Source organism: Theobroma umbraticum, unplaced genomic scaffold (genome assembly GCF_002168275.2).
Source record: "Theobroma umbraticum cultivar Fairchild unplaced genomic scaffold, ASM216827v3 scaffold_204.0, whole genome shotgun sequence".
Taxonomy (NCBI): domain Eukaryota; kingdom Viridiplantae; phylum Streptophyta; class Magnoliopsida; order Malvales; family Malvaceae; genus Theobroma; species Theobroma umbraticum.
The window spans coordinates 395166-417615 of NW_018397267.1; the positions used below are offsets into that span (position 1 = coordinate 395166).

At 37.3% G+C, this 22450-nt stretch overlaps 5 protein-coding genes and 1 pseudogene across 8 annotated transcripts; 4 read left to right on the forward strand and 2 right to left on the reverse strand.

The window, feature by feature from the left end:
* Positions 1-125: 125 nt before the first annotated feature.
* LOC110423967 (SWIB complex BAF60b domain-containing protein) lies at positions 126-3820 on the reverse strand. The gene is made up of 6 exons (XM_021438410.2): positions 3177-3820; positions 2048-2159; positions 1760-1931; positions 1469-1656; positions 994-1138; positions 126-437 (listed from the first exon to the last, which is right to left on the reverse strand). The coding sequence occupies exons 1-5, from the start codon at positions 3686-3688 to the stop codon at positions 1013-1015; spliced, it is 1110 nt and encodes a 369-aa protein (XP_021294085.1). The 5' UTR covers positions 3689-3820; the 3' UTR covers positions 126-437; positions 994-1012.
* A 2619-nt stretch (positions 3821-6439) lies between these two features.
* On the forward strand, positions 6440-7926 carry LOC110424517 (sulfate adenylyltransferase subunit). Its single transcript, XM_021439104.2, has 3 exons — positions 6440-6645; positions 6963-7184; positions 7268-7926. Exons 1-3 carry the CDS (start codon positions 6463-6465, stop codon positions 7487-7489), a joined length of 627 nt encoding a protein of 208 aa, XP_021294779.1. The 5' UTR covers positions 6440-6462; the 3' UTR covers positions 7490-7926.
* Positions 7927-9117: 1191 nt separating this feature from the next.
* On the forward strand, positions 9118-11824 carry LOC110424090 (Immunoglobulin E-set superfamily protein). 2 transcript variants are annotated; one of them, XM_021438589.2, is made up of 5 exons: positions 9118-10137; positions 10257-10323; positions 10662-10880; positions 10966-11085; positions 11589-11824. In XM_021438589.2, the coding sequence occupies exons 1-5, from the start codon at positions 9874-9876 to the stop codon at positions 11597-11599; spliced, it is 681 nt and encodes a 226-aa protein (XP_021294264.1). In that variant the 5' UTR covers positions 9118-9873; the 3' UTR covers positions 11600-11824. The 2 variants fall into 2 exon arrangements, with proteins under 2 accessions (XP_021294264.1, XP_021294263.1); XM_021438588.2 differs by having other exon boundaries at positions 9121-10137; positions 10966-11090.
* Positions 11825-12725: 901 nt separating this feature from the next.
* On the forward strand, positions 12726-16841 carry LOC110424285 (uncharacterized). 2 transcript variants are annotated; one of them, XM_021438835.2, is made up of 10 exons: positions 12726-12880; positions 13309-13671; positions 13785-14029; positions 14343-14427; positions 14542-14727; positions 14810-14977; positions 15076-15294; positions 15905-16073; positions 16200-16374; positions 16467-16841. In XM_021438835.2, the coding sequence occupies exons 2-10, from the start codon at positions 13339-13341 to the stop codon at positions 16558-16560; spliced, it is 1674 nt and encodes a 557-aa protein (XP_021294510.1). In that variant the 5' UTR covers positions 12726-12880; positions 13309-13338; the 3' UTR covers positions 16561-16841. The 2 variants fall into 2 exon arrangements, with proteins under 2 accessions (XP_021294510.1, XP_021294509.1); XM_021438834.2 differs by lacking the exon at positions 12726-12880 and adding an exon at positions 12983-13091.
* A 197-nt stretch (positions 16842-17038) lies between these two features.
* Positions 17039-19001, forward strand: LOC110424286 (acyl-CoA--sterol O-acyltransferase 1 pseudogene; annotated as a pseudogene).
* An 866-nt stretch (positions 19002-19867) lies between these two features.
* LOC110424498 (putative long-chain-alcohol O-fatty-acyltransferase 3) lies at positions 19868-22447 on the reverse strand. 2 transcript variants are annotated; one of them, XM_021439075.1, is made up of 3 exons: positions 21755-22447; positions 20616-21044; positions 19868-20513 (listed from the first exon to the last, which is right to left on the reverse strand). In XM_021439075.1, exons 2-3 carry the CDS (start codon positions 20949-20951, stop codon positions 20052-20054), a joined length of 798 nt encoding a protein of 265 aa, XP_021294750.1. In that variant the 5' UTR covers positions 20952-21044; positions 21755-22447; the 3' UTR covers positions 19868-20051. The 2 variants fall into 2 exon arrangements, with proteins under 2 accessions (XP_021294750.1, XP_021294748.1); XM_021439073.1 differs by lacking the exon at positions 21755-22447 and having other exon boundaries at positions 20616-21165.
* Between the last annotated feature and the right edge of the window lie 3 nt (positions 22448-22450).

Sequence of the window (22450 nt, forward strand, 5' to 3'; positions counted from 1 at the left end):
TCTTATTCTTCTTTGGCTATCATTCAATTGTTCTCTAACGTGCTTTTATGGGCAAGAATTTTGTAATTGAATTGCATTATAAACTCTCTCCAACATTCCAAACCATGTAACTGAGATGCATAAACTTGAGAAGTTAAAACAACTTATATTTCCATTACGACTTCCTTCAGTTCAGTTTGAGGTTAGCATTGGAAAGACCGGTCTACAACAAAATAAACAAGTACACCTAGATCCGGGCAAATGGCATAACTACAAAATATCCTTGCCATTGGGCCCATTCTACATTTTCATTCGGACCATAAACAAGCAACTAGTGTAAAGCTTCTCATCTAAAGAAGTCAATGCACAAAAAACATAAAAGAACAAGTAGAAAAGAGAAAGGTCTTCACTATCTGTTCTACCATGAGAGACAACCATATGACCAAGGTCCCATGCCCCTGCAAGAAACAAGATAGAGCCATTCTTATTAAAAGCATAGAGAAGACCTTACATAAGAACCTACTGACTGATGTGAAAGTCCAAATTAACATATAAGGACAGATAAATAGAAATGAGAGAGAGATGGCATAAGGGCTTGCATAAAAACAATTTAATAAAAGGAGTTCCAGAAACAAACAAACTCACAAATCCCATATTTAAATCAGAACATCAGAGCATCAGACAAATCAACAGAAACTCACAAATGAGAAATGTCAAATTAACTAAAGACCTCATGACTGACTCTTAGTCACTCAAATGGTAACCAACAAACTTTGCCTACCCGATAACTGGGTTCATCTAATCAAGATAACAAAAATAATAACAAGGCAGCATCATGCAATAAAATGAAACCAGGAAAGTGAAACCAGACGTCATAACAAAAGACAAGCAAATGATAAGGACAAGTAGTAAGGTGGAGAAGAAAGAATCCTAAGATCTTGGGGTCAATTTAGATGCATTCATGCAAGCATGTGCACATATAAAAAGAAACTTAATTGAAGCATTTATACTGACCAGTCAACACTACAAGATCTCAGGAGTGCTTAAATAAATGATGACGTAGTAGTGTGTCACGTATCCCCATCACAGATATGCTTTCACATCCAAGAAGCTCACGAAGCTTAGCATCACACAGTACCACCATTGAATTTAATGGATCCTGAAACAATCAAAAGCTCCTAGAAGATTAATACCATCTATTTGTTCCACTACATTTGAATTATTCATGGTCTACCAGTATAGCCACAATAAAATAAAACAAGCTAATATAATAAAACCACAAATAATTCTGAAAAACAGAAGAAACTCCTAAATCTGAGCTAAACAACCTCTATCAGTGGGAAAGAGGGTGGTCGAAACATAAGAAGAAAACATGTCAATCACAATAATAGTACAAAAACCGGAGAGCAAAGACAAAGTATTTAAGCTACTAAAGTAAACCTAAAGTTTAATGGAAACAGTTGCACAAACTTTTGGACCAGCCACCCACCTCCAAACGATTAACCTTTATGTACTCCCAAACCCTTCTTTCAGCCTCCGTTGCTAGCATCTCCCTTCCTCCAGCACCCAAAAACTTGGCAAGCGCTTCAGATATTATTACAGGGTTCGGACCTGGTTCAACACTTTCAGTTGTGGACTCAACATCTACTTTCACTCGTTTAGTTTGACTTGACTCCTCTGCAAGGATTAGCAAGATTATTAACCAATTGAAATGAAGAAAGCATCAAATCCAAGTCATCACAGAACAAACATATATTGCACATATTGTATTATAAAGTACTTGAAGGCTCAAGTGGGGTAATATGTTTTGCTAGCAGTTTGTTCATCTTGAACATGTCAGTGCAGTCTGTCTCAAACACCAAGCGCAAGGCCTCATCACAAATTATTTTTCTCTTGTTACTTGGATCTTGGAGGCTATTCTTCCTTATATATGCCCACAGCTGCTTGACAATCTAAATCAAACAGAGCATATAGTTTAGAATAGCAATACCCAGAAACGAAAACTTACTTTAGAACGCTGCTGACTAAAAAAAATTACTGCAATCTAGGTTAATCTGGGGAAACCAACCTCAGTCCTTGGTAAAGCTGGCTCACCAACTATGGCTTGAAGTGCTGGTGAAACACTACAAACTTTGTTCAGTCCCCCTGGCCCACCTCTTCTTTTGGCTCCAACTGGAGCACTGCAATAACATTATAAACAGACAAATACTTAGGTCATCGAATGAAGCTTATAATCCCCGTTCTACAACATGATAAAACATTTGAAACCTATAGTCAAATTCTCATCATGATGCATAGAATATTAGTAAAGCTGACTATAAATCCAATAAAAGCAATATATGTCTGCATAGGTACTGCACACTAATACACTAACTTATCAGCGGCAAAGAACATAGCTAACAACTGACCTGATATTCAAATTAGCTCAGCTTAGCTAAATCCAAAAGAATTTAAATTCAAAAATGATGACTCTCTGCTAAAAAATTAAGAGGAAAAAAGCCAGCAATTAAATTATTTTGAAGCTTCGTTTCCTAACATGCACTCACTCAGCACTGTGAACTAGTAATAGAATTGGTGAAAACTTGGAACATATCCATGACTGTCATAGTTTTATTCACAATGAAGAGCAGAAATTAAAACTTTTCTCAAAGGATGTCAGAGTTGAACAACTTATTATCATTATAAACTGCCCATACCAAAAATTTTCCGTAGCCAAAAAAATACAACTTCAAAGCAGCTACATAATTATGAACCTTCTCACAAGAAAGAAATTCCAAAATAAAATATTAATGATAGGATTTTTTTTTAATTTGAGAACAAATTTATTAGTGAACTAGGTATCAATCCATGCCATTTACAGCTTCAACCAAACCAGAAATCGTAAATTTTGTCAAAACGAGGAAAAAGCAGCCCTCAGTTCGTAAGAGGAAAAAAAGTTACACTAAAAACCCTACCTTCACATCTCCAAACACTTAGGCAGGAAAACCCCAACTTCAATTGCACAAAACGTGTAGAAGAAGGCCTAACCCTTTGCAACAAGAGGATAAATGGTCTAACCCTCAAAATCATATTTACAAAACCCTAAAAATGAACCTCATTTCTTGCACAACACCCCCCCACCCCCAAATCCAAAAAGGAAAAAGGTCTAAACCAAGAACTTGCAGCAAAAATAGGACGAAGAAAAAAAGATGGCAAACCTTTCTTTAGGCACTTCTGAGGTGGCAACGGGAGCTGCATTTTGGGGGAAGACTTCGGCTTTCGTGACAGCCGGCTGCGGCTGCAGCGGCAGCTGTTGCTGTTGCTGTTGCTGCTGCAGTTGGGACTGAACCTGCGGCGGTGGTAGAGCCGTAAGCGGAGCCTGCGGCTGCGGTTGAGGCGGCGGAGCGTGCTGGCCGAAGTTGAGGTCGTGGGAAGGGAATTGTGAGTGATGTTGGAGGGCAAAATGGAGAGGAAATTGTTGGTGTTGATGCGAATGGAATTGTGGATGATGTTGGAGGGTAAAATGGTCCTTCGGAGGGGGTTGAGCCTGGGGTTGGGGAGGGCGAAGGAGGTTGATCTGGTCCCTGATGAAGCCAGCTTTATGGGAGAGGTCGAGCCCTAGCTTCGCTTCCAGCTGCTGAACGACACCGTTTAACGTGGTGGTGGCGTTCGGGTCCGACTGCCGGAGCAGAGTCTCCACCCCTCTTGCTATTTCTTGGTCAGACACCATGCTTCCTCCTTCATATAATACTAACTGAAAAAACGGACACACAAAGAAACGTTTCTCTCTTTCTCTCTCTCTCTCTCTCTCTCTCTGCGCTCTGTCTCTCTCTCTCTCTCTTCCCTTCTCTCTCTTTCTCTCTCTACGGCTCTCTCTTTATATTCATTAAATGACGAAAACGTCCCTATTGCTTCACCTTTGTTTAAATTCATTTTGAAAAGACGCTTGTGCCCTGATTGTATCCGCTCGAGGTGAAGGTGGTTGGGGTAGAAATGTACTTCCGCAAATTGCTCCCTTTCTTTTCCTCTTTCCCTCGCTTTAAAATACCATGGAATGACTAGGCTGACCTTTGTTTATTCCTGATTCAAACGGTTAACGCCAAGGTGAATCAAGGGCAAACCTGTAACTTCTCCTGATGTTGCAGGTGGTATCTGATTTTTTAAATTAAAGGAAAAAAGTTAGGACAAAAGGATAAAGATGAAAAATCCTTTTAAAAAAATAAAGTTGAACTCAGATGGAACTGTCTTGTTCTTTAGGACAGAACAGAACTGGGATTGTCCAGCCAAATTACCATATTACCCTGAAGTCCAATCCAGACCTTTTGCTTTCTCAGGTGGGTTACATCGGAAAAGAAGTTACGGGGCATATTGGTCAATAAAGTAGATGAGGAGTTCCTCCTATTTCCTGTCTTTTGACCTGTACCGTCCGATAAGAGTTAGTGTAGTGGGGTTGGGTCAACAACTGTAGAATGTTGTTGGGGAGCTAGGAAGACAAAAATCGGCTGATCCAAGGGCTGAGAATTCTTCTGTTTATCCTTTATCCATTAAATTGGCGACGCCCTTACTTTCCCATCCAATCCTGCTTCCAGTACCATTCACATTTTTCTCGACGAAAAGTAATAATAATAAAATCAAAATTCAGGCTTAAAAATAAATCATTAATCCCTTCATTGATATTATTTATTTATTAATTTTAATAAATTCATAATCATTGTTAATAATACATAGCTCATTCGTTAATTGTAGATTCTGAGTCATTAAATAACTTGATTTTTAATAATAAAAAATATTAAAAAACAAAAGATTTACATTTGCATTTGTCTTAATATTAGGTGTAGAGTTAAATTTTTTGCGTAAATAAGATGGGTAACCCATATTGATGGATTTCAACAAGGGTTGGTGACTTTTTCGAGATTTTTTTCTTTGAGTTAATGAATTAAATTTAATTTTATTAAATTATTAAAAAAAATAAAGGTTACTATCATCAAATTAAATTATGTAAATCAATTTTTACTCATTTATTATGAATTAAAATTTTATTAAGTCATGTCAATTGTTCGTAATAAATTTCATAAAATCAACTTCATAAAATTTTAATTTTTTTTAATATGATAATTAAGTGACATAACTATTTGTAAATATTTCTATTCATGGAAAGATGTTTCTCCCGAATGCAATGGCATGAAAAAGGCTACAGCATGCAAACAAGAGAAGAATGATTCAACCAAAAAGAAGAAAAAGTATGGGAATGCAAGTGCGGGTAGGTGGGGAGGGAAGAGAGAAGAAGAAAGCAGCCAAACACGGTTCTGATTCCTGTTCTGGAACCGGTTCCCCTGCCGACCAAGAATTATCCCAGGATGGGAATATACTTATTCCAATTGGGGGGGTAAATTTTCAATAGGGGAACAGCCCTACTTTGACAACGATAAAAGCAAACACAGGATAGGAATAAGTATATATAAATAAATATATATGTAGTTGCAATCAAAAGGTGGGGAGTGACAAGGAATGCCCACATTTTCATCATCATTAAGTTAACCTCATATTTGCTGAATCATTTCATTTTGAGAGGTTTTAAAACAAATTTTTTTTAGATATTTAATATTTTTATTACAAATTTGACAATTTTCATGTAAATTAAAAGAGAAAAATAAATTAAGAAGGAATCTCTTTAATTTTTACGAAAATCAAGACAATTTTTTTTAATTTTTGAGGTGTTTTATATTAAATTTTTTTATTATATAGATGCTTAATACTTTTTAATATGAAAAAATTAACAAATTATAAAAACAAATTTCTAATATTAAAATATTAAATATCGAAACAAACATTTATTTTGGAAAATAAAATAAACAAAAGAGACTCAGGCGGAAAGAGTATTATATTTGTTATGACAAAATATCTAAATATATGTGGAATATATTGTGCAATATTCTTATCCTATAGTCCTCTTACACCCCAACTGATTCGACCACGTAATCCTTTCATTAAAAAAATATATATTTTAAGTGGGAGATGAAATCATTGCAGCACGAGTAGACGTTTGGTGGTAAACATTTATAAATAAAATAAATTAATTATCACAAATATATATATATGTATATAATTGTATACTAATAAAAAATTTGAAATCCATGGGGTGCCACCAAACGCTTTCCTCCATTCTCCATTGCCTTTTACTCTTTTATACTAATAAGGAATAAAAAAATAAGTATAAGATCCTTTTATTTGGATAACTAAGAATAGATTTTTGGCTAGTAATAGTATAAATGTTTTCTATCTAATTTTCCTGTAAAAAAATTTCACAAATCAAATATTACTAATTATTTATTTATTTTTAAGTGGTGGGAGTGTAAGCCATCCGTCCAATTTTCAAATAAGGAGAAAAGAAGGAAGAAAATCCAAGATCAGTACAGTTGGGCTTGGGCTTGGGCTTTTGGCATTGAAAAGAGACGGATATAGAAGGGCGGGGGTGTTTCGTAATCGGCGGGAGATACGAAAACCATGGCGCAAGTTCTAAACCTAAACCCTCTCGGCTCATCGTATTCGACCCGATCCGAATCACCTGGCTTCCGCTCTCTCAACGCGGGCCGCAGTCAAAACGTTGCCCGAAACTGGACCTCCCTGCTGCAGAATCTCAGATGCAACGGCAGATTTTCTTGCCTTTTCTCGGATAATCGCAGAGAGGTAAACTACCGGAATTCTGCACATTTACCAACCTTTATCCTGTTTTTATTTTAAATTAGTTCATGATTTTGGTTAGGTAGGTTGGAACTTGGGTGTCTATCATTTTGTAGCTGATAGCTGAGAGCTTGACTAGGAGAATGAATAATCACAATGCCTGATTGTGACGATTATCAACTAGTAGTAGTCAATGAATTTGTACATTTAGTCTATTTGTTGTTTGGTAGTGTATGTAATTGCTGGATAGAAGTATGATTGTTTTTCATGTTTAATGTGCATTTTCCTGATTAGGCTTATCTTTGCCTTGTGTTTGGCTGCAGGAACAAGCTAGGAAAGCATTAGAAAGTGCACTTGGGGGAAAGAAGAGTGAATTTGAGAAGTGGAACAAAGAAATTAAAAGAAGAGAGGAAGCAGGTGGTGGGGATGATGCTGGCGGTGGAGGTTGGTTTGGATGGGGTGGAAGGTTTGGTTGGTCCAATGATGACCATTTTTGGCAAGAAGCTCAACAAACAAGTCTAGCTGTTTTGGGTATTATTGTCATGGTATGATGTTTACTTTTACCTATCCCTGCCACTCCATTCAGCTTTTGGTGGGCATGTAACATTGTTCTTTGTTGCATTTGCAGTATCTTATAATTGCAAAGGGCGAACTGATGCTGGCTGTCATCTTCAATCCACTGCTTTATGCTTTGCGAGGAACAAGAAATGGTTTAACTTATGTAACATCAAGAATCCTGAGAAAGAGATATGCAGATGGTCCTCCTGATTCTTATAATATGTCAAACAAGGAAACGTATGGTTATGTTTCTGCTAAAGAGAATGTTTTGAAAAAATGGGGAAGCAATTGAAATTTTCTTACAGGTTTGGACATCAATTCATGGATCTGCACATGGCTTGTGTGGCAATGATTATTGCATTTGAATTGCAGTATCCAGAAACACCTTTTCATTTCTTGAAAGTTAATCAATGAGATGGAAGTTGAAAGGTTATTAAGAATCTATGCGTCTCTTCGCTTTACCGAATTCACTGTGTTTCTGATATTTATACTCTGCAGTGACAGAATTTTGGAAATGAGTGTAACTTTCATCAGCATTTTGAACAGCTAATGAATCAGAAACATGTTGTCTGTTTGTAAACATTGAAATGAGTTTGGAATTCTCCCCTTAATTTTTGCCCCCTGCCATAGACACTTGAGGGTTGTCTTCACAAGATTCATGGTATGAAAATTAAATTAGTTCATACTTTCTGCAGGGTTACTATTTGACTAACTGAATTGCTGACTGTTAATTCCTTTCTCCATTGCATCTGAACATCTGTAAGTGTGCTTAAATCAAAACTCTGAATCTGAGTTGTTTTAGATTCCAGCACTATTATGAAAATTCTAGCCTGGGGCCCTTGGTTGCTTTTAGAACTTAATGCGGGATGGAGTGGTATGGTGGTTATTTTGCTATCATTCAAGCTGTAATTTCCCATGTTTTATTGTTAGACCTAGGTAGAACTGCGTGATTATTGAGGCTATTGCTGTTATGCCCTGGTTACCATGCTTAACTTTGACATGGACTACTGGTAGACCACCGTTATTAATTTCTCCACCAGCCAGAATTTCAGCTGAGGGAAACATATAGTCAGACAGTCAGTTGTTCAGCTCAAAAATCTCTTGTTGCATTGGATAAATATGCCAGTACCACATTTAAGCAAGTTAGTTGTGTTCTTCAAAAATATCTATTACGATTGCACAACCACCTCCATCTCGGCCGAAGAATCCAATGAAATTCAAACAGGCATTTGTTGAAGCTTGCAGATTTGAAGATTGTATCATTGAATTCATCGGTTGAAACTTGGATTCCTCCTTGCCAGTGCAGGTGTTGAATGCATGAGGTCATTTAAAAGGAAAATACATTGCACAAACAGAAAAGGAAAGGAAAGGGTGAGAAATGAGAAGAATCGAAGAAACATGCATAAAGTATATTCTATTTGTTATGCATTATGAATTGGGTCGTTCTGGAAGCATGCATAATTGATTCTGGTTGATGATATATTTGCATTATGAGTCAGAATGCATTAAATTATTACATCATGGAGGAGCATTTCCGCCATGAATCAGGCCTTTCCTAATTATTATTGTGGGTCCTTTTCACAGGCTTAAATTTCCCCAAAATGAATTCGTCCCATCAGTCCATCAATTATTAAATGCAATCACAGTTGATTACTATCCGAATCATAAATTTCCATGGTTATACCAGCATTCCTCACCTTTAACAACTAGAAATCGAGACTCTTAAGCTGTGGGAATTGTCTCTTTTAAGTGTGTGAATTAGCCTTAATGCAAAACTCGTCTCTATACTAATACATGTCAGACATGAACTGGAATTCTAAAACTTTAATGTCATAGAAAGACTTTTGACGAACTTATCTCAAGGGTTGAAAGTACATGAAATTCAGAACGACCAGTGGAAGACTGAGAAAGTTGATTCAGAGTTACAAGAACAAAAAGTCTGAAACTGGGTGCTTATGGCCTAGGTAAAACAGCAAAGGGTTCATAGGCTAGCTATATATATGAACACTCAATTTCCTTTTCCTTTCATTCCAATCATTGTATCCAGGGGAGGAGGTCAAAAGGCATCTATCATCCACCCAATCCTAGGCTAGCTAGGCTGTCTCCATCTCTCTCTCTCTCTCTCTATCTGTTTCTTGTGTGCAAGTGTGTCTGTTAAATAAGAAAACTAAAATGAAAAGCGCCTCCTCGAATCGTGGTCTTCGTGGAAGCTAGTGCAGGAGTGACCTTCACGATCCCGCCACCTCTCTCTTTTATTTTTTGTTTCATGATACATAATCTCGGATTACCACATGACCGTTTCCTCAAGTGTTTGAACTTTCCTTAACAAACCCATCTCTCTCTTTCTTGCTATCCTCTCGCTCTCTTTTCTTGTTTGAAGGGTTATCCTATTCCTTTGGTGGGTTTTCTTGATATTTGGTTTCTGTTAACCTTTCTGGGATTCTTTGACCCGATATAATCTTTTAGCAATACTACTATTATTTTTCTTTATTGGGGTTCCCTCATCTTTTTGTTGTTTTCTTCTGAGATTCTTCCCAGTGGGCCTTTTTGGCTTCTCTTTTCTGTTCTTTTGCGTTTTGGGCAACTCTTGTTAGTTATTATATTTTCCTTCTGTTTGGTGAGTGAGTTTAGCCTCTCTGTCTTGCATTAGCTCTCTCTTTTGTTGATGGGGTGTTGATGTCTTTGGCGGTTGGTGAGGATTCAAGTTCCAAAAGCATGGGGTTTGACAAGGACGGGAGAGATGATAGTGAAGCTTCTGAGACAAAAACAGAACCAACGACGCCTCCAAACGAAGGTGACGTTGTAGAACATCGCCCTGCAATCGCTAGGAAAGCAAGCGAGAGTTCTCTTTGTCCAACTGAGGATGAAGATGATGACGAAGATAGGAAGATTGAATTGGGCCCTCAGTTCACCCTTAAAGAACAACTGGAAAAGGACAAGGTAGGTTTTGTCTCTTTCTTAACATTTCAGTTCTTTTTCTTTCATTGGTTGTCTACTTACCTTTCTTTTCTTTTGAAATATCGTTTGTGTGTAATCTTCTCTGTTTTCCGAGGATTCAGGATGATGAGAGCTTGAGGAGGTGGAAGGAACAACTTCTTGGGACTGTGGATTTCGAGTCCGTTGGAGGTTTGAGTTTTCTTTCTCTTGTCTTTCATTTCTGTTCTTCGAAACTTGAGGATTGCAATTTGTTTGCAAAAAATATTCAATTTCAGTGTCTTGTTATGCAGTTTTCTGCTGATTATGTTGGATCTTTCAGATGTATTGTCAGTGAATGTTCTTTGAGTCCTAAATTGCTGCTAGTTAATCTTAAGATGAATTATGTATTGACAAATATGGTTGTCCTTGCTTGTTTCATCCCCACCTGCAATCCCCTTAAAAATCTGATAAAGGGAAAAAAGAAAAGTTTCAATGAACTGGGGCTCTTTGTATCCTGACATTTTCTTCTGTTGTTTATGATGGTATAGAAACTCTGGAACCAGATGTTAAGATCCTGAGCCTTGCAATCAAATCACCTGGTAGGCCTGATATGGTACTTCCAATTCCAGAGGATGGAAAGCCTAAAGGTTTATGGTTTACCTTAAAAGAAGGTAGCAAATACAGCCTGCAATTTACATTCCAAGTAAGCAACAACATTGTATCCGGCCTCAAGTACACTAATACGGTTTGGAAAACTGGTGTCAAGGGTAATTCCTCTCTCAGTGTCGCTTGTTCATATTGAAAAGAATTGTTTACATTCGATATGTTCTTCACCATGTCTTCTTGTAACAGTGGATAGCACTAAAGAGATGCTTGGAACCTTCAGTCCCCAAGCAGAACCATACACTCATGAAATGCCTGAAGAAACAACTCCATCTGGAATGTTCGCTAGAGGAAATTACTCAGCTAGAAGTAAGGTAAATTCGACAGTTGTTCTAGTGTTTCTTTAGCCCTTTTGCACTGGTCTGCTGTGCCTTTACCAGGACAAGCTTAAGACGTAATTTGTTATGATTACTTTGTTAGATGGTGTCTCTTTTAATTCTGCAGGCCCTGCGGTCATTTTCTTTGAAAACCAAAAAAAAAAAAAGATAGGAAAATGCATATTTTCAATCCAATTTCACTATCAGTCAGTATTGATTCTGTCACCATCTTCAGTAATGGCCCCAAACCAATCGTTTCAGGTTCTAGAGCAAGGCTAAATTAATGATCCCCTTCCTATGCCTTACTGATAATAGGATCCCATTAATGAGTTTGTCAGGATCCATGTTTCAAGAGCCAGGGGTTTACAGATTCAAACTTGTGGGTCATCTGATGAGTTCTAGACATGGAATCACTGATAACCTTTGCACCATCCTGAGATTTTTCACATGTAAACCCTTACTGATTTCGTTTCTGTTTATCCTTCTGGTTTGCAGTTTGCCGATGATGACAACAAGAGCTACTTGGAGATAAACTACACCTTCGACATCCGCAAAGAATGGCAACCATAGACCACGAAATCTCCACTCTCATTGCTCTGCTCCGACTCCATTGTGTGCCCAAGTCTCCTTTAGATGTGACCATAAATTCATTTTCCTTTCTTCTTATTTGCCATCTATCCTGGGTGAGACTGATCATCTACACAATGAAAAGAGTTAAATCTTCTTCTTTACTCTCTTAATCCCATTTGCAGTTAGACATTCATTCAGTAGGAATCAATTAAATAAAAAAGTTTAAGCTTTGGCCCTGTTGAGCTTCATACCCTGCCATGGCAGTAACCAAATTTGTAGTGAACAAATGGGAAAAGAAAAAAAAAAAAGTTAGAAAGTTTAAACAAGATGCTAGTAAAGGCTTCGTTCCATGATTGGATCCTTTGTTGTTTTTCCCTTCAAAGTGAAAGTTAAAGTTAAGCCAAAGCATGTCCCTTTAACTTTATGTTGTTCCATCTCTTTGTCTCAATTCTCAACCAATGGCTTTGATTCTGTTCTTTTCCAATGGCTTCATTTCGCGCCAAAAATCTTGGGCCTTTTTTTTTCTGTTATACTTTTTTAATTCGGAATAAAGTGGATTTAAGTCTCGAAAAAGAATATCCCGAAATCATGAAACAGATTAAATTTGAATCTTACATTTAAATCGAATCACTTAATTCAAAAAACCCTATTTAAGAAATCAGAAGCATTTCTTTCAATATATTTCTATAATTGATTTTATATATGATTTAATGTTTGCATATGATACTGAAATATTATTTAAAAAAATATAAATTTATAAACATATAATAATAAAAGATAAAGTCTTTCAACGTAAATATTATTAAAATTGTAAGCATTTAGAGAGTTTTTGATTTTTCAATTTATTTATAAACGAAAGGAGAATATTTGGTTCACCAATATTATATAAATCTTATACACTGATAATGTATCGGATATAAAACTGAAAAATAAATAAATGCATATGCACTAATCCAAAATTTTAAATTTACTCAAAGCCCAAAGTTTCTAACGAACGGATCAGTACAGCTTAAAGCCCGATATGAAACTGGGCTTAAGATTCATGTTTGATTGGATTGGATTGAATAATCAAGCTTCTCTCTCAAAGCCAGATCTTAGTTGCCGCCTTAGGGACCCGAAATACTAAATCTCGTGTCCTCAAAGTGTCGACGGCCGGTGACACTTTTAAGTAAATGATTGACGTTTGCTTCTGGCTTGAGTAGAACATTTCTTATCAGGTTCGCCGGTTGAGCTCTTTTTCGTAATTTTTTGTGTTAATGTGTAGTGTTTTTCGTCGTTGCTGATGTTATTTAGCCGGAAATCCTTGTTAATCATTGTGGAATCTCCTTGTATCTTCCTTTTAACACATTTTCTTCGCTGGATGATTGAAATTGGATAAGTAACAAAGCACGAATTAGGCAACAAATGAGAGAAGAATTGAACTTTGAGGTTTCATTATTCTGCTGCTTCGATTATATTTTGTGGTACTCGATAAGAACCCTAGATGATTGGCTATTTGAGCTGGAAATATGAGTTTTCCGGCTTAGAGTCCAAAAGGAACAATTTTTTTTTTTTTTGCCTTTTCATATATGTTAGTTGAATAAATGCAAATGGAAGATTTTTAGAGAATTTAATTTAATTGATGAAAGCTATTGTGTTTTAACAGCTGGAAACCGAGAGAGTGAAGGAGGGGGAAATGATGAAAACAAAGAGGGATGATGGTAATAGTGAAGACAGGAGAGGGGACTCGAAACGGCAGAAAGTTGTAGGTTGGCCATCTTCACCTTCTGAAGAGCCACTTGTGCCTTATAATGATGACGAAGATGATGAAAGGAGGGCATTGGGTCGCGTAGTCGGTGGAGAACAAGATGGTGAAGCAAGGTCGGAAGGGAATGCTCAGGGAGTTAAAAGTGAAGAAGATGAAGATGACAATGATGATCTGTATGGGCAAGGATCATTTATGGGGAAGCAAAATCGCCAGGTTGAAGTACGAAGAGACTGCCCTTACCTTGATACTGTTAATCGCCAGGTAAATAACTTTAATCTAAGTGTTGAAACTTGATTGGATATGTAAATTGTAGATTCCTTGGATTTATTTTCCTTTTAAGATTTGTCAAATGGTTATTAACTTCTGTTTCACAGGTGCTGGATTTTGATTTTGAGAGGTTTTGTTCGGTCTCTTTGTCAAATTTGAATGTGTATGCATGCCTGGTCTGTGGGAAGTATTACCAAGGAAGAGGGAAGAAGTCCCATGCTTATACTCATAGTCTAGAAGCAGGACATCATGTCTACATCAATCTTCGAACAGAGAAGGTGTATTGTCTTCCTGATGGCTATGAAATTAATGACCCATCATTGGATGATATACGCCATGTTCTAAATCCAAGGTTTACGCACATCTCACTTGATTGCTTTTACTTGCTCCTCCCCATTTCTGTTCATTCTTCATCCTCCCTTTAGCTTACTTTTTCCTTGCACTTGCATACGTATGTTCATTTGCTTCATATCGTTCTCTGGATATCTACCATTCATTCTGTAATGTACTGTGGATTTTCTAGCTTGCACAAAGTTTATGTTTTCTGTCAAGCTTTAAGCTAACAAGTTGAAATAGTTCTGATCTATAGTACTCTTTAGTGGTTGATAATGAGAGGTCTTCACTCTCAGGCACTTTATAGTATTTTTTGGGCTCCATATTTGCAGGTTTACCAGAGAACAAGTTGAACAGCTTGACAAGAACAAGCAATGGTCTAGAGCACTTGATGGTTCAGATTACCTTCCGGGAATGGTACTCATCTTTGTTCTCAAAGTCAAAGACACATATTTATGATAATTGTTAAGAACTTGCATTTTTTTCATTCTTTTGTGTTAATATGATCTCACTATTTGTGCAAATCTTCAGGTGGGGCTGAATAATATTCAAAAGACTGATTTTGTTAATGTCACAATTCAATCTTTAATGAGAGTTACTCCCTTAAGGAACTTTTTCCTTATCCCTGAAAATTACCAGCACTGTAAATCTCCACTTGTTCATCGATTTGGAGAACTCACACGAAAGATTTGGCATGCTCGAAACTTTAAAGGACAGGTTAGAGCATGCTTATATTATTGCAAGATTATGTTCTGGAACACACTGGATTCATGGCTTTCCAAATTTCTTGTGTCAACAGGTTAGCCCTCATGAGTTTCTACAGGCAGTTATGAAAGCCAGTAAAAAACGGTTTCGAATAGGTGTGCAGTCTGAGCCAGTTGAATTCATGTCATGGCTTCTTAATACGCTGCATGCAGATCTTAGAACTTCAAAGAAAAGTAGCAGCATCATCCATAAGTGCTTTCAGGTTCTAATTAAAACCTTGCACTCCATAAGTCGTCGTTTTATGCTTCGGCATCTTGATAAAGTCATTTTCTGTGCTTATTTTACACTGTGGTATAATAGGGGGAATTGGAGGTTGTAAAAGAGACACAGAACAAGGCTATCACTGAGAAGAAAGAAAGTGGTGAGGAACAAAATGGAGCTCCAAAAATTACAGATGGTGTAATTGAGAAGCGTAATGCTGGTGCTGAAACTTACAGAATGCCCTTTTTGATGCTTGGATTGGATTTGCCAGAACCACCTCTTTTCAAAGATGTGATGGAGAAAAATATAATACCTCAGGTATTTTACGTGTTTTTGGGTTTTTTTTTTTCTCCTTCCATTTCTGGACATTTGTGGGAAAGTGTTAAAGAGAACATTGCTTGCTAGCTTCAATGTGGGTGGTTCCTTGCTTGATTCGAATTGTGAACAAATGTGTTCATAAGATTTGAAATTTTTAGTTTATTTTTTGCACCTTTTTACCCCTATTCAAGTTCTCTTATACCCTCCTCCCCACTCCCTTTCTTGCATGATATGCACCTTGAGTCACTTTATAATGGTTTTAAACATGCAAAAACCACACAGTTAAACCCATATCCATCAGATTGGTGGGCATCATTGGCCATTGTGACCAGTAATATGTAAACTCATTTATCAGGTCTGGCATCCAATATTGTAAGTCTAGTTGATAATTTAGATGACACATGCACCAGAAGGGGAGTTAGAGAATGCAAGGAGAGGCTTATGCAAAGTCAATGTTGGTTGTGCAGACAAAGTCAAATAACTTTGTTATTGATAATAGTGTTTAAATATTTCAGTGGTTGGCTCTGCTGATCAGATAGATGACAGAAAATGCTCTTATGAAATGAACAACCAACTGTATTGGATAAATATTGTTTGTGATTGGTTTTAGGTTCCTTTGTTCAATATACTGAAGAAGTTTGATGGTGAGACTGTAACGACTACAGTTCGTCCTCCAGCAAGGATGAGATATCGTGTCACCAGATTGCCACAGTACTTGATACTTCACATGGGCCGCTTTACTAGGAATAATTTCTTCAGAGAAAAGAACCCAACATTGGGTGAGTTTTATGTTCTTGGAAATATATAGAATTCGTTTGATCAATCTCTGGAATCTAATCACTATATCTTACGGGACCTAGTTTGGTTTTGTCACTTTATGCTAACTTAATGTTTCTCCTTTGCAGTGAACTTTCCTGTGAAAAACCTGGAGTTGAAGGACTACATTCCTCTGCCAGCACCAACCAAAGAGAATGAAAAGTTGCGCACCAAGTATGATCTGATTGCTAATATTGTTCATGATGGTAAGCCTGACGAGGGGTTCTACAGGGTCTTTGTACAGCGGAAGTCAGAAGAACTATGGTAATTTTCTAAAATAATTTTTCATTTTTCTGAGTGGTAACTGGTAATGCTACAAACAGTTGGATGATGCATCTGAAAATTCATGTTTACAGGTATGAGATGCAAGATCTGCATGTTTCTGAAACCCTTCCTCAGATGGTTGCACTGTCCGAAGCTTATATGCAGATATACGAGCAGCAACAGTAGGATAGAGAATTCGACAAGCCGATGCTGATGGTGTATGATTCCTTGGTTCATCAAGGTAAGCTTTTGCAAATGGTTGAAGTGACAAGAGTGAGAAACATGCTTCTTGAGTGACTGGTTTGCGGTTACAAAACTGGTTGTCTGCCTTGGTTCAGGGAACCAATTAACACAAATATTTTGCTGTTTTGGAGAAACAAGAAAACTGGCAATCCCTGTTTTCAGTTTCATTTGGTATGTAATCCTTTTGCTAGTTTACTTATTGGGAATGCTATTGTAAAGTCACTAAATGAATAATATCTCAATTTAAATTTTAAATCAAAAACAATCTTAAAATAAATCAAATAATCAAATTGTAACAAACTATATAATATATGATATAAAATAGGTTAAGAGGTGCTGTAAGTTAAATAAAAAATTTTGCATATTGCTAGGAAGATTCCCCAAGTCTGCCAGAATTGAAAAGAGAAAATGCAAACAAAAAGTGTTGAAAACCCATGCAGGGACCCTTCATGGTCAGAGACCAGCAACTGCTTGCCGACAATGGCATTCAAAAGGAGTCAAACTTCAGCAAAGTTATGATGGTTTTCTCTGTTTGTTTAAAGAGAAAAATAACAATTTTTTAACATAATTTTGTTCTTTTTAGGAGAAAAAACAGATACTACATGCACAAATACATGAACCCAGGCGGTCCATAGTTCCTCACAGCTCCTAATTAACATGTCTTGTAGCTGATTCCCTGCTTCATCTCCTGGATCCTTGCACATCTCTTCTAGATTCTAGAATTTGCGCATTAGAACTGACAGAAACAAAATGAAAACGTTGCTGCCCACAATTGACAAAACAGAGAATTTGAGCCATCGACTTGTGACAAATACCAATGCCCGCATCATAAAATGGAAAACCTGGTTCACACTAGAACAGGGTTGCCATAACTTTAACCCGCCCATAGAGAAATTAAACCCATTCTGGGATTTACAGAAGCTCTGCCATTCTTTCTCAGAGTACTTCAGCAACGAAGGGTGAGAGAGAGATAGGAAAGAAGAGAAGAAATGGAGAGCGGAGAGATGAACAACTTCATGAAGATTTGGCTCTGCGTAGTCATTTCTCTAAGCTACTGCTATGCCATAGGTAAGATAATCCCCAAAGGAACTGCTCGGCTTCTTTGTCTGCTACCTGTTGTCTCCCTGTATGTTCTCCTCCCTCTCAGTCTCTCCTCCATACATCTAGGAGGTACCACCGCTTTCTTCATCACTTGGCTTGGAAACTTCAAGCTCTTGCTTTTCGCCTTTGGCAAAGGCCCTTTATCCCCATCGCTCTCTTTCCTTCGTTTTTTGGCTGTTGCTTGTTTGCCCATCAAAATCCTACACAACCCACCTCCAAAATCACATCCAAATGGCCTTAACAAAGAAATCCCTTCTCTCAAAGAGACCTTAGACAGCCAAAACGAGGAAATCCCAGGACCGGTCAAGCCTAACAAGAGCCAGAAATCACCTATAAATTATGCAATAAAATTTCTCCTGTTGGCATTGTTGCTTCGTGTATATGACTACAGCGAGTTTATCCACCCCACGGTCATGTTGGTTCTGTATTGTGCTCACGTTTACTTTTGTCTGGAGATCATCCTGGCCATGGTGGCAGCCCTGGCTCGAGCCATGTTGGGTCTCGAGCTGGAGCAACAGTTCAATGAACCGTATCTGTCAACTTCCTTGCAAGATTTTTGGGGCAGGAGATGGAACATCATGGTGACCAGCATTCTACGACCGACGGTTTACGAGCCTGTGCTCAACATTGGCGCACGACTCGTTGGTCGCAAATGGGCTCCGCTCCCCGCCGTTTTCGGGTCTTTCGTCGTGTCGGCAGTCATGCACGAGCTGATTTTCTACTACCTGGGACGCGTAAGGCCCACATGGGAAATCACGTGGTTCTTTCTCCTCCACGGAGCGTGTTTGATGGCGGAGATTGCTCTGAAGAAGACGTTAAGGGACAAGTTGCGGTTGCCCACGGCGGTTTCTACTCCCTTGACCATTGGATTCATCATGGTAACCGGCTCCTGGCTCTTCTTCCCGCAGCTTCTACGGATCAAAGCCGACGAAAGGGCGCTTGAAGAGTACGCGGCTCTTGGCGCGTTTTTTAAGAATGTAAGTGCGTTAACCATTAGCACTTTCCAGTTTCAGCTCCAAAAGCCTAAAACAGTATCTCTTGACCTTTTTCTTTAAAATTAAAAAATACATGGTGGGAATTTATTGGGGGTTCACTTTTATATTTATTAAAAGGGTCCAATTCTCATAGCCTATGGCATTATTAGCCTTTTTTATTTTCTTGAAATGAAAAATATTAAATACCAATATTTGTATTACACAAAGTCTAATGACCCTCAATTATAATTGTAAAAGAAAATTAAAATACGTTGTAATAAAAAATTCCCATCTTACTTTTTTTCTCGAGCTTGTATAGCAAGAAATATAAAACACAATAATTTTAAATTTAAATTCGTTTAATTTCGTACTTTTTGTTATTATATTAACAAATTATGTCCAAAATTAGTAAATCAATGCATGTTAATTAGCAAGTTGATTTTTAGACTCGTATTAATTAGTTTTATATATTTTTTATACTTTTCGAATTATACATTTTTGTTGAAACTCAATTTATTTTTTTTAAGAGTAAAATATTTTTACTTCTTAAAGTTTTGATCGAAATTAGAAATATGAAATACGATAATTTTAAATTTAAATTCGTTTAATTTCGTATTTTTTTATTATATTAATAAATTATGTCCAAAATTAGTAAATCAATGCATGTTAATTAGTAGGTTGACTTTTAGACTCGTATTAATTAACTTTTTTATCTTTTTCATACTTTACAAATCATACATTTACGTTGAAATTTAATTTATTTTTTAAAAGTAAAATATTTTTATTTTTTAAATTTTGATAGAAATTATATAAAAATTTATTAACTTTTAAAATAAACATTTCATTTTCAAAAAATATTTTTCATGAACACATAAATTTAATTATTAGTCAATTGTTAGTGTTTTCATTAATTTGTTGACATGATAATGATAAAAGGATAATTTTACTTTTAATTAATTTTTAAAATTATTATTATATAATTTTATCATTTTTTTTACTAATTAAAAAAAAACCGACCCATTTAATGAATCCCAATCGAGCTCCTTAAGAGAGCATCATTCCAAGCTCTTTATTTTTAAAAAATATAATAATAATTTTTAAATTAATTATAAAATTATTTTAATTTTTTTATAATTTTTATTTTCGATGGCTGTATTATTGAGATGAAATATCTATTTTAAAAATTAATAAATTCACTTAAAATTTTAATTAAAACTTAAAACGTGAAATATTTTACTTTTTTTATTCTTATCAATAAATTCAGTTTGTTCTGATAATAAAAAGAGTATAATCAGATTAAAGTAGTTTGACTGTTTGAGCCCATGCAAAGTTCTAAAGAAAGGAAAGAAACTAAATTTGTTAGCAATCACAAGAATTTCGTCCGTCCCTCCAAACCGGCAGAACCAGCAACCAATAAAACGTGACCACGACGAACCCACACGTCAATATGACTGAACCAAGAGGGTGAACTGTCCAACCCTTGGTCCGAACCCACTTCTTCAACGCAGCCTCAAACGCCATGGACAATCCTTGGAGAGCAAAGAACCAGGTGACTTCCCATGTCGGTTTCTTCCCACACGTGATGTAGTAAAAGAGCATCTCATGCAAGACTCCAGATACGACAAGGGAGCATATCAAAGCCAGCACCCTGGCCGGCTCAACCCCAACAACACTCGTTAACATGTTTCGGGTCGGCTTGTGGACCGTTTCCCGCAAAATATTCGAAGCATACCTGTTCCATCTCCTGCCCCAGAAGTCTTGTAAGGATGTTGCTAAGTAAGGCTTGTTGAAAAGTTGGACGGGCTCGTACCGCCCCATGGTCTGAATCAATCAAAAGCTCAGGGTTACATACATGGATACGGCTCCTGGAGCGTGCATCGCTTTGCAGACATAATATTTGAGTAGCAGAAGGAGAATACTTACCGATCTTGAAGAAGTTGGTTGTGCTTTGATTTTCATGGGAAGAATGGAGATGGCAATGAAATCGAGAAAGTTTTGGCAGTGGACGAGAGGACCCTGGTTGAAGCAAAAGAGGAGGAGCTTGGAAGAAGCAATCCATGTGATAAAGAAAGATAGAATCCCTCTAAGTAAGGCGGATGGGAAATACCAGGGAAGAATGGAGAAGAGGTAGAATATGGGTAGGAGAAACATGAACCTCAGTATGCCTAATGGGATTCTAGTGAGCAAGAAATAACAGTATCCTAACGAAGCCAACAGCAGACTGAACGGATTGATCAAATTCCAGCTTGCCTCCTCCATTGATTTCCCTCTCTCACATCGATTTCTTCCTCTCAACTATCAACATGCACCGCATTCGTACACCTTGTTGATCTCTTTGGCCCCCCTGCAGGCCTGCACTAAATTTATACTACTCGTAGTAGTAATTAAGGTGAATTCATTGTATTTAATACATGGTGCAGGGCCTATCTTTTGAGGCTAATCCGATGGCTAGTCTAAGCCTACATGCCCGATATGAGAGATTGATAGTTTGGACTTATTTTTCAATTTGGGTTCTCCGTTTCCAAATTACGAGAGCAAGTATAAAGTTTCATCAAGTTATGCTAAGCTCTGTCCTTTTAAAAAGGCTTGGCTTTTAGATGGCAACGATAATTGGGCTGAAGTAATGGGAGTTACTTAGCTTCTATGCTGAGAAGTAAGGGTAGTTATAGGGAAGCAGACGATGCAGGTAAAGTAGACGACGGGAGTGAAGATAAGGTACTAGGTAGATAAGGTAACCTATGCAAGTCGGTAGGGTTGGGTCGATTTTTTATTGTTTTGAATATAGATCATTTTCTAGACTCACTTGGTTAGGAATATGTCATTTCAAATTGTGAAATTTCTGAATGGGGATTGGTCCAGTAGTGGGAATTAGGCACTCCAGCGTTTTGCAATTGGCTTAAACACGTGGTTCATTAATTAACAAAGTGGATCAACTTAGGAGGTTTCAGGATGCCAGGTCTAGCAGTGAGTTGTGCTATTTGGAATAGTAGAAATGCAGGGATTAAGAACAAATGAGCAGAGGAGCCCTCGTATATACAACAGCAACTTTTGCTAAGAATTACCTTGCTTATCAGGCCCAGGAGCAGAGAACAACCAAAGTGGAAGCTGCCACCTCTGAGATTTGTCCAAAAGTCAATTTTGATGGAGCTCTCAATGTCAGTGAACCATTGGGCCGGCTGTGTTGGTGGGTGTAATCAGAGCTGCAACGGGTGCCATGGAAATGGTGGATGGAATCGCTAGTGATCGAAGCTTTTGCAGCAGTTAACTACACAAGGGTCATCATTTGTTGGAAATCTTTTGGAGGAAGCGAAAGCCAGGCTGAAAGCTTTCCAGGAATCCAGAACTGAACATGTCAGAAGAGAATCCAATGAGCTTGGCATGCAGGCTGCCCATATTTTTGACAAAATACGCACTGGATATATAGGAAGGAGGAATTGTAAGCCTCTGACAATTCTCTTTGGGGCAGCTCTCCTGTTCCGCAAGGGATGGTTAAAGCAACAACAACCAAGAAACATCCATTCGAGGAGGCAAATCTTCAAACTCATTTCCTTGAATAGTTTGTATATGGACAGAAGAAGATGGGGATAGTCTCTCTACCTTTATCTTTTGCCGTTCCTGGAATTGGACTATGCTTTGACTTCTTTGGTTCCTTAACTATATGTTTTTGCCTTGGTTAAGCAATTCTAGTACAATATGTTTAACCAAAACATTTGGTTAATTATTGTCTTTTGCGTTTTAATATAGTAATCATTGACGTT

Coding starts and splice junctions, on each gene's coding strand:
- LOC110424517 (XM_021439104.2), top strand. CDS start 6,463: ATGGCGCAAGTTCTAAACCTAAACCCTCTCGGCTCATCGTATTCGACC. Junction 6,646..6,962: donor TCTCGGATAATCGCAGAGAG/GTAAACTACCGG, acceptor GTTTGGCTGCAG/GAACAAGCTAGGAAAGCATT. Junction 7,185..7,267: donor TTTTGGGTATTATTGTCATG/GTATGATGTTTA, acceptor TTGCATTTGCAG/TATCTTATAATTGCAAAGGG.
- LOC110424498 (XM_021439075.1), bottom strand. CDS start 20,951: ATGGAGGAGGCAAGCTGGAATTTGATCAATCCGTTCAGTCTGCTGTTG. Junction 20,514..20,615: donor AACCAACTTCTTCAAGATCG/GTAAGTATTCTC, acceptor TGATTGATTCAG/ACCATGGGGCGGTACGAGCC.
- LOC110424090 (XM_021438588.2), top strand. CDS start 9,874: ATGTCTTTGGCGGTTGGTGAGGATTCAAGTTCCAAAAGCATGGGGTTT. Junction 10,324..10,661: donor GGATTTCGAGTCCGTTGGAG/GTTTGAGTTTTC, acceptor ATGATGGTATAG/AAACTCTGGAACCAGATGTT. Junction 11,091..11,588: donor ATTACTCAGCTAGAAGTAAG/GTAAATTCGACA, acceptor TCTGGTTTGCAG/TTTGCCGATGATGACAACAA.
- LOC110423967 (XM_021438410.2), bottom strand. CDS start 3,688: ATGGTGTCTGACCAAGAAATAGCAAGAGGGGTGGAGACTCTGCTCCGG. Junction 2,160..3,176: donor TCAGAAGTGCCTAAAGAAAG/GTTTGCCATCTT, acceptor ATGTTATTGCAG/TGCTCCAGTTGGAGCCAAAA. Junction 1,139..1,468: donor TAAAGGTTAATCGTTTGGAG/GTGGGTGGCTGG, acceptor TGATTGTTTCAG/GATCCATTAAATTCAATGGT.
- LOC110424285 (XM_021438834.2), top strand. CDS start 13,068: ATGAGAGAAGAATTGAACTTTGAG. Junction 14,030..14,342: donor CGCCATGTTCTAAATCCAAG/GTTTACGCACAT, acceptor CCATATTTGCAG/GTTTACCAGAGAACAAGTTG. Junction 16,074..16,199: donor AGAAAAGAACCCAACATTGG/GTGAGTTTTATG, acceptor TCTCCTTTGCAG/TGAACTTTCCTGTGAAAAAC.